Raw genomic sequence first — 9881 nt, 5'->3', positions numbered from 1 at the left:
GCTCTTCTCCCTTTTCTCAAACCTCCTCCACTCCTTCTTGTGGAGGTGCCTCCTACATTTCTTAAACTATCCTCTCAGCTTCCTCAATCTTTGCCTCATTCCCTTCTCCCTCCAATACTATTTATCCTCCAATTTCCATTGACTTGGCGCCTCCCCTAGTCCCCAGATCTGCCTTCTACTTCATCTAAACGTCTCCAGGCCGCCGCCAACATTCTCTCCTATCCTTAGGCTCCCTTGACGTGTCGTTCTAAACGCCTAGAGACACCATTCTCCAATGGCCGGGGCCTGGCCTCTAGGTAGAAGGGGTACGGGTTACGTACCCCATTCGCATCTTGGCTCCGCTCTGACTGCTCCCGCTGCCGGGTAGAGGAGGGCGAGGGGGAAGGCGGCCGAGGTGCATGCTCTTCTCGAGGGCCGACATGAAGAGGAGGCCGCAGGCAGTCGAACAGTAGCAGAAGCTTCGTCCCACGCTAAGTGCGGCCCAACTGGTCACACAGCTCGCTCCCCTAGCGACGCCCCGTCGCTTTTGGATAGCACCCAGCTACCAGCAGCACCGCCCACCGGCTCCGTAAACTCCACCCCCTCGCCCCAGCGCTTCCACCGGAAGTGCGCACCAGCCTCCACAAAGGGAGCTGGGTAACGGAGTCTCTGATCCCCCCAGACCCCAAGCGGAGAATTAGACGACCCTCGCCGGAAAGAGAAGCGTTACTGAAGGCAATGCACCCTGGGCAATGGAGTCCTCAAAGGGCTTATCGCTTTGCGCTTGCGCAGCTGGAGGCGACAGCGTCCAACCCCACAGAGGTAGTGTAGCAAAGCAACTTGGGTGTTGTAGTCTATTGGCGGGAAGGAGTCTTGGCGCCTTCCTTTCTCATGGCTTCCTAGAGGCTGTTAAAGGAAGAGCCGCTTTCTTCCTGCCTCCCAAGCTGCCCAGCGGCGCCGGTTGCCGGGGAACGCCAGCGCCGTGGGAATGGATGGCGGGAGGGTACGGCTTAGGTGCTGGGGCCGGAGTTGAGTCGGTGAAGAAGAGCTGGGGCTCGTCATGAAACAACGGAAAGCCCAGGGGCCTGGGGGCGGCGGTAGCCGCAAGAAGAGAGGTAATATGAGCGACCAAAGGTTGAGGAAAGCGTAGTTGGGCGGAGCTGGCGGAGCAGGCCGCGAAGCATTCTAGGGAGACCTCCCACAGCAGCCTGTTAAAAGAAAAAAAAAAAAAAAAAAAGGGATTGAGGAGGGAGAATAACCAGGGAATCAGAAGGTTAAAAGGGCAATTGGCCCTTCCGCCCCCCACGAGCCCTTTAAAAAAAAAAAAAAAAAAAAAAAAGGGATTGAGGAGGGAGAATAACCAGGGAATCAGAAGGTTAAAAGGGCAATTGGCCCTTCCGCGAATGGAAAGGATATAGGGGCTGGAGTAGGGGGCAAAGCGGGTGAATAAATGGGACGAAGTGAAGGCTAAAAGGGGACCCTTCCAGAGGAAGGGAACAAAAAAATTGTAGGAATGTTTTGTTTTGTTTTTACTTTTTAAAAATTGAGGTATAATTGACATATAACATTATGTTAGTTTCAGGTGTACAACATAATGTTTGTATATATTTCGAAATGATTACCACGTCAAATTAGCATCCATCACCATACATAGTTACAAACGTTTTTTATTTTTCTGAAGAGAACTTTTAAGATCTACTCTTCAGCAACTTTCAAATATACAGTACACTATCATTAACTATAGTCACTGTGCTGTACTTTAAATCCCTATGACTTAGGGGTGTTTTTGATAAAAGTTAAATGTGTGGGGATGGGAGGGGAGAGGTATAGCTTTGCAGTTCCACATAGAACTGGAAGAAAAATAAGTTGGAGAGTATGTCAATAATCCTAATAGGCAAGGATCACGTTTTACACATTACTGAATCCCCAAGAACTAACACGAAGCAGGACTTAGTAAATGTTAATTGAATGACTGAAGCGTGAGACAGTCATAAATCATGAAGGGCTACAGGTGGGAGTAGGGAAAAGATAGTTTTGGAGGAGAGAGGAAGAAAGACTGGGGAGTGACAGTGTGGTACGGTGAAGTTGGGGGGGGTTACTCTGAAGGATTTGAGGTGATGGAAGAGTGTGTAGCAAGAGGACCTCATCAGGTTAGTCTGCTCAAAAAGAAGCAAGCTTATGAAGAGACCAGGGAAATGTGAGCTGCAGCAAGAACAGTCACCCTGGAAACCCAGGGCAGATCATGAAATGAAATGGAATCTCTACAGGGCTGCCTCAAAACAAAACAAAAACTGGGTGACTGCATTTTATAGTGTAGGCAAAGAGGTATTAGGAGTAGTGATAGTGCATTAGGCCATTGGATTGAGGACTAAAGTTGCAGTCTGGGAATAAACCTTATCCAAACTGTTTAAAGATAACTAAGGCAGTTTTGGGGCAATGCCTTTCCTTCCAGGAGTGAAGGGAGGATAAGAAACAGAAGTGTGGAAGTGTTCAGTGCTGGTGCTGCCTATGTCAAACCAGTCAAGCATATTTGGTTGATAGGAGGAAAATCAAAGTACAAATAACGTAAGAATGTCCTCATTATACCACATGCATATACAGTAATACTCATGTACACACCTGTGTATAATTTTTATATTGAAACTACTTATCCATAAAGATTATGGTGGGTCTTTTCTTCACTAAAGAAAGCAGAGAGGCTGTTCACTTTAGAAATCCAAAGAATTAGTTATATAAATTCCTGATCTGATAGACTCCAGTATATTTTTTTCTTGTGAGGCATGACCACTCCCCAGGGAAAAGTGAGAGGAATAGAAAGGTGTGTGTAATATTGGAATGACTTCTTAAATCTCCTCTAAGTCATGGTTAGAAGATACCGTGAATAGAAGACAATCAGGGTCATTAAAGGAAAGCTTTACAGAAAGCCATAATGAATTGCCTCATTTACATTTTATTATCTGTCTAAAAGCCAAAAATATTATGAACCCAGCACTGTGCTAAAAGAATGGCATAATCTAAAGATGATAGTTTCTGTCCTCATTGTGTGATATCGGCAGGAAGAAAAGACACAGTTTAAGGCGGTCTTTCTTGAAGTGCTGAGTTGTAAAGTGTAGACTTCATTTGAGAACTGATTGACAGGAGTTGTTGCTGTTTTATGTTTAGTGATGGTTTTAAAGTAACAGAATTAGGTAAAGATAACATATCTTAAAAACTGTGGACATTGCAATAATCAGAACAACAGTACTTGGAAGAAAAATTTCAACTACTTCATAGATTTTTTTAAACCTGTATACTGTTATCATTGTATTTGTATTTTTCATTTAATATCTTTCAGTTAAAGAGGAGTTTGTATTAGCATGTCTTAAGTTGGTATGTTCTTTACTTAAAATAACCTGAATCAAATCCTGAATACTAACTAGTTGTTAGGGTGGCTTAAGTGACCAGATAGGTTATTCTATGGTCTGGTTTGCTAGTTACTTCTCATGTATTAGAATAAATAGAGGGCTTCCCTGGTGGCGCAGTGGTTGAGCATCCGCCTGCCGATGCAGGGGACGCGGGTTCGTGCCCCGGTCTGGGAAGATCCCACATGCCGTGGAGCAAGTAAGCCCGTGCGCCACAACTACTAAGCCTGCACGTCCGGAGCCTGTGCTCCGCAACGGGAGAGGCCACAACAGTGAGAGGCCTGCATACTGCAAAAAAATAGAATAAATAGAATAAGCCTTCTCTCTGTAGAGACGAAAATGTTTGTGTGTTTTCATTCAAAAAGCAGATTATGTGTTTTCTGTATTTAGACTAAATTTCGACTTAGTATTCTTGGATTCCTCCACAGGTTTAAGTGACATTTCTCCATCTACAAGCCTACCACCCCTGGTTGAAGGCCAGCTACGCTGCTTTCTGAAACTTACTGTTAATAAAGTCATATGGAAGATTACAAAGCCTCCTGCTTGTGTACTTGTTCGAGTGAGATGGTGGGGAGAAACATCAGAAGGAACACTCTTTTGTCCCAGGGATGCATTGCAGACCGAACCAAAAGCTGTGAGAACAACTACACGTTATGCTATTCGCTGTGGTCCAAAGCAGTTTACCTCTTATCTAACAGGTATGTTTTTGTCTTATCATTTCACCTGTAGGCCTAATAAGAAGCATGTGACTATGTTGTTAACAATAGGTATTATTGTGTACTTAGTATCTATGGCATTGTTAATTATTGAGGAGTCAAAGAGGTTTTATAATAGCCACCATTATTGAGAGTATACTCTGTGCTACCAGTTGATACATATTATTTCTAATCCTTAATAACCTTGCAAGATAGATATTTTCTCTGTTTTATAGACAATGAAACTGAGGTTCAGAGAAATAAAATGAATCCTCTATAAGGTTACATAGTTGACAAATGGCCAAACTAGGATTTGAACCCACTTCTCTCTGACACCAAAACTCACGCACTTGTCACCACACCATGCTTCTTTAAGGAATAACTGTAGTCTCTACTCTGGGACTTACATTATGCTCAAGGAAAGATGGTATAGATATAAAATTTATATAATACAAGATAATACATGCTAAATGCCAATGAGTGATTTAGTGAGCTAATAGTACAGGTTTTCAGAGAAGGGAGGATCCCTCTACTGGAACCAGGAGCCAAAATTTCTTCATTTCTGTTAAAGGAAAGCATTCTAAATGTACTGTGTTATTTCTCTATTCAGGTCAAGTTTTCATATAAACACATTTTGGATGGTAGACTTATCAAATCAGTTCAAATCAGTAAAACTTAAGCATTTATCATGTAAATATTGTTGGGCTAAGAATACCGGAGAGCCAGAGGTTAATTAAAGATTATCTTGTCCTTAAGTTTTCATTCTTTCAAGAAGAAAATTTTGAAGACATCAAAATATAAAGAAAAAAAATTCAGTTATTCAAAAAATATGCATTGAACACTTAGCATGTGCTAGACGTTGTGCTAGACACTGTGAAGATTACAAAAATGAATCAAAAAATTTAATCAGAATGGTATCTAATTCTAACTAAATGCACAAAGAAGTTTAGTTACAATAGTAGGTAGAAAGTGATAAGAACTTTTAAAAGATACACATAGATATTTCATTAAGAAAATAAATGAGGGCTTCCCTGGTGGCACAGTGGTTGAGAGTCCGCCTGCTGATGCAGGGGGCATGGGTTCGTGCCCCGGTCTGGGAAGATCCCACGTGCCACGGAGCGGCTAGGCCCGTGAGCCACGGCCACTGAGCCTGCGCGTCCGGAGCCTGTGCTCCGCAACGGGAGAGGCCACAACAGTGAGAGGCCCGCGTACCGCAAAAAAGGAAAGAAAAGGGAAAAAAAAGAAAAGAAATGAGACATGGGTGAGCCTGGCTGTTAGTAAATAACCAACAAATGTTGGTACATTTCCCTTATTCTATATATGCATGTTATTTTATAGTCTGCAAAGCACTTTTATACCTATTAGCTCATAGAATTTTCAGAGAACTTGCATGATTAGGTAAGACAGGGACGGTGATATGTTAAGTAAGTTACCTAAAGTCATATAACAAGCACTAAGCAACTGCCATATAAGAGGATACTGTGCTATGTGTTTTACTTGCAATACTCCCATTCCTCACACAGCCATGATATAGGTATTATGATGCCTATTTTATAGACAGCTGTGGCTTACACAGAAGTAGCTTGTGAATGTTGGAGCCACAACACAATCACAAATCTTCTAATTGTAAATCCAACACTCTTTTCACTACAGCATTGAACAAAGGGTGAAAGTGAACCACTTTCTCAACTTTGGTAAGAAAATATTCAGAAGTTACACTGTCCTGAAATAATCTCAGATTGCATATGCATGCATTTTATTTCTCCTGCTGTAAATTAGGACCATGAAGGTGTTAAGTCTAAGCAACCAATTGATGAATACAGTTAAGGAGTTTATTTCCATTCCCTTTAGTTCTAAGTGCTCTCAGCCTTTCAGTGTTCCAGATATTATTGAGAAATAAGCAGTAAAATACTCCTGAGAGGCAGGAACCAACCCATGCATCTATACAAGAGAAGCCCTTTGTCCAGTTCAAAACTAGAAATGGTGAGAATTTAAAAACTGAGAATTTTTTTATTGTTGCTTTTTTATTTCAAAACTAAAGTCTGAGTCCTTTCCAAATAAGTAAAAAATATATATATACTCTCTCAAAGGTATTTTCCTTATCAAATACTTGATATTCTAAATATTTTTATGTAATTTTTTTCTCCATTCGAGGTATTTGTCATTGCTCTTCTCTAAAACTTTGTTGTTCTTTTGATCTTGGGTTCACTCTTCCCCACCCCCTGAATGATATGGTAAGTGCATAGTTTATTTGAAAATAAAATGATTTTTTTAAGTAAAAAAATTGTGTAATGTATATTCCTCTTCGCACTTCCAAAAAAATGTAAATGAAAAATGTCTGCCTATGTTGTAATTGTTTCTGATTAGATATGGCTGTGCTGGTGCTGGAAGTAATCACCAAACTTGAACATCTTCCAGTTGGTAGAGTTCAGATCAGTGGCCTAGCCCAGCTTTCTCCGACCCATCACATCAATGGATTTTTTACCATTGTTTCACCAACATCTAAGAAACTTGGAGAACTCCAGGTAAAAATAGTATAATTCTCTGCTACATAGAATAAAACTTTGGGGGCACAAATAGTTGAGTCTGTTTGTAGAATGGGTAGGTACGTGACTCCCACATACCATACAAATTCCCACTTCGTGCTTTTGTTCATGTTTTTACCCAGACTGTCATGTACTTATTTCCCACTTATCCATATCCTCTTAGTTCTTTGCTGCCCATCTCAAGTTCCAAGAGACCTTCGCAGCTCCTACTGCACTCATTCTTCTCTTTATTTATTAAGAAATATACTCTTTATTAAATTGAGAATAACATGAATTACATAATCATTGTTCAGTTATAATCCTACATAGTCTCCAAAATTTTGTATTTGTAGTTTCCCTTTAATTTCCCTTCCTTTTAGTTTCTAGATTCCCAGGGAGACAGGACAGTGTTTTCTACTTTCTTTGTTTTTCCCCCAGCTCCTAACATAGTGCCAAGCAGTAATGGCTTGTTTGACTCATTTAAGTGGTATCTTAAATGAGTCAACAGACTACGATTTTAATATTGTTGAATAAACTATTTTCATTTTTTCAGTATTAGAAGTGCATCTCCATAACCAGTTGCTGATTGTTCATTCATTGATTCAGCCTACATTTTTTTGATATACTGTTATGTGCCACTAACTTAAGATACAAAGATAAGAAATGGGCCTTTCAGTTAGTTTTCCAAAGTCAGGTAGGAGGAAATAGAAGAGAGTAACAAGTAGAACGCAGTGTGATATTGATACACATATACTATAGATATGTACAGGATGGTGGGAAAGAACATAGAAGGGTCTCTTTCTGAGGGAGACTCTGGGAGTTCTTCCTAGAGAATTCTGAATATTCAACTCCTTGAGAAATTTTTACCTTGTCAAATGTATTCTAAAATATGTATAGAAATTTAAGCAGGTATTTAAGAAAACAGTTCAAAAAAGATGAGGAAAGAACATATAACATTACCAGATGTAAGAACCTATTATAAAACCACAAGCACATAATTGTCAAAGGAAGAGAATAAAGTTCAGAAATAGATTTAACTAAGTAAAAGAACTGAACATTTTCTATATTCTATTTATCTTTTTTTTTTTTTTTTTTTTTTTTTGAGGTCCCCGGGCCTCTCACTGTTGTGGCCTCTCCCGTTGTGGAGCACAGGCTCTGGACGCGCAGGCCCAGCGGCCATGGCTCACGGGCCCAGCCGCTGTGCGGCATGTGGGATCTTCCCGGACCAGGGCACGAACCCATGTCCCCTTCATCGGCAGGCAGACTCTCAACCACTGTGCCACCAGGGAAGCCCAATTTATCATATTTTTATTTATAATACATTGAAACATAGTGACACCTTATGGTGGTAACTTCATGGTAAAATGGGACTGGTTTACTCCTCCTTTTCTGATAATGGTACAGATTTGCATCAGACCTGCGAAAACAGTTTGGCATTATGTTTCAAGAGCCATAATAATTATCATATATCATTTACCTCAATAATTCTACTCCTGGGGTCTTATATTAAGGAAATACCATAAAAAGAGAGGAAAGTTATATGCTTTGGACTGGTTATGGAAATGCACTTTTAATTTTGAAAAAATGAAAACAGTTTATTCAATGATATTTAAATCATCTATTAGTGGAATATTTTGTTTCCATAAAAGATAAAATTATATAGTTATGATTGTGTAGCAACATGGAAAATTATTTTGGATTGATGACAAAAGAGAATTAAAATTATACCCACATATATGCATATGATTAATGACTGGGGAAGAAAAAACAAGGGAAAATAGAAACAGTTGGTGTGTAGAATTCTAGGTAGGTTTTTTCCCTATGTAAAAAAATGACATATAATTCATATGCCATAAAATTCACCCTTTTAAAGTATACAGTTCAGTAGTTTTTAGTGTATTCACAAGATTGTACAACCATCACGATTATCTAATTCCAGAGCATTTTATCACCCCAAGAAGAAACACTATACCCATTAGTGTCATTCCCCTTTTTACCTTTCCCCAACCCCTGGCAACCACTAATCTACCTTCTGTCTCTATATATTGCCTATTCTGGACATTTCAAATAAATGATGTAATATAATATGTGACCTTTTGTATCTGGCTTCTTTCACTTGGCATAATGTTTTCAAGGTTCATCCATGTAGCATGAATCAGTACTTTATTCCTTATTATAGCTAAATAATATTCCATTGTATGGATATATTATAGCACATGTTGTTTATCCATTCTTCAGTTGATGGACATTTGGATTGTTTCCACTTTCTGACTTTTATGAATAATGCTGCTATGAACATTGCATACAAGTTTTTTGTGAACAGTTGCTTTCGATTCTCTTGGGTATATACTTAGGCGTAGAATTGTGGTCATATGGTAAGTGTGTTTAACTTTGAGGAACTACTGGACTGTTTTCTAAGGTAGTGCATCTTTTTTCCTCCCTTATTTAAATGTCAGTTGATACAATAATACTTGTATGTTTTTTATTTAAATGTCATTGGGTTCTTTAGAGAATTGTTTTAATAGAGGCTTGGAGACAGAGGTCAGACTTTGAAAGATTATGGAATAAGTAGTAATTACAGTGAAGAAGTAGAAATAACAGAGATTTCTCTCTGTTTCCCACATAAATGGCAGCGAAGAGAGGGAGACATAGTGTGACCTAATGGAAATAGCACAAGACTTGGACATGGAAAAACTGGTTATGAAAACATTTCTGGTGTTCATTTGTACTCTCTGAGCTTCAGTATCCTATTTTATAAAATGAAGACAATAACTTTACCGTACGGCATTGTTGTAGGGATTAAATTATATGAAAAAAATATGGAAGCACTTAACATGGTACTTAGGCACATGACAGGGACATGCCAAATTTACTTGAATTGGAGAGGAAAGTGTTGATAGTGGGCAGCAGAATTGAGAAGTTTGTTGCTACTTTAGAAGAGGAGTTGGCAAACTTTGCCCAGTGGACTAAATCTGGCCTTCTAACTAAAAATGGTTTTTATATGTTTAAAGGGTCATTTTAAAAAAGAAGAATGTGCAATAAAGCCTAAATTATTTACCCTCTGCCCCTTTACAGAATGAGTTTGCTGAGCCGTTTTTAGAGTATAGGAGACCTGATTTGTTTTGTAGACCAAGAGAAAAGCAAGTGAAGAAAGATATTGAAAATAAAAGAGGGTAATTGAGCAAGTAAGGTCTTGGAGAGAATTAGATGGGAATGAATTTCTATTAAGAACACAACTGATAGTGGCTACCTTTGGAATGGAGGAATTATAACAAGGAGGG

General features: G+C 39.4%; 2 protein-coding genes across 4 annotated transcripts in view; one reads left to right on the top strand and one right to left on the bottom strand.

Moving 5' to 3' along the window:
* The window catches only part of PPME1 (protein phosphatase methylesterase 1), a 79766-nt gene extending 78997 nt beyond the window's left edge, over window positions 1-769 (bottom strand). For 2 of the 3 annotated variants that reach the window (XM_007448091.1, XM_007448092.1), the window contains exon 1: window positions 321-769. In XM_007448091.1, the coding sequence (XP_007448153.1) occupies window positions 321-421 (101 nt within the window). In that variant the 5' untranslated portion in view covers window positions 422-769. The remainder of the gene's footprint in view (window positions 1-320) is intronic. The other variant, XM_007448093.1, reaches the window with a different exon arrangement.
* Window positions 770-1039: 270 nt separating this feature from the next.
* Window positions 1040-9881, top strand: part of C2CD3 (C2 domain containing 3 centriole elongation regulator) — a 135478-nt gene continuing 126636 nt past the window's right edge. The window contains exons 1-3 of the mRNA XM_007448088.1: window positions 1040-1094; window positions 3809-4078; window positions 6443-6600. Of these exons, the coding sequence (XP_007448150.1) occupies window positions 1040-1094; window positions 3809-4078; window positions 6443-6600 (483 nt within the window). The remainder of the gene's footprint in view (window positions 1095-3808; window positions 4079-6442; window positions 6601-9881) is intronic.

Source organism: Lipotes vexillifer, unplaced genomic scaffold (assembly GCF_000442215.2).
Source record: "Lipotes vexillifer unplaced genomic scaffold, Lipotes_vexillifer_v1.1 scaffold640, whole genome shotgun sequence".
Taxonomy (NCBI): Eukaryota; Metazoa; Chordata; class Mammalia; order Artiodactyla; family Lipotidae; genus Lipotes; species Lipotes vexillifer.
This window is presented reverse-complemented; position numbering and strand designations above follow the sequence as displayed.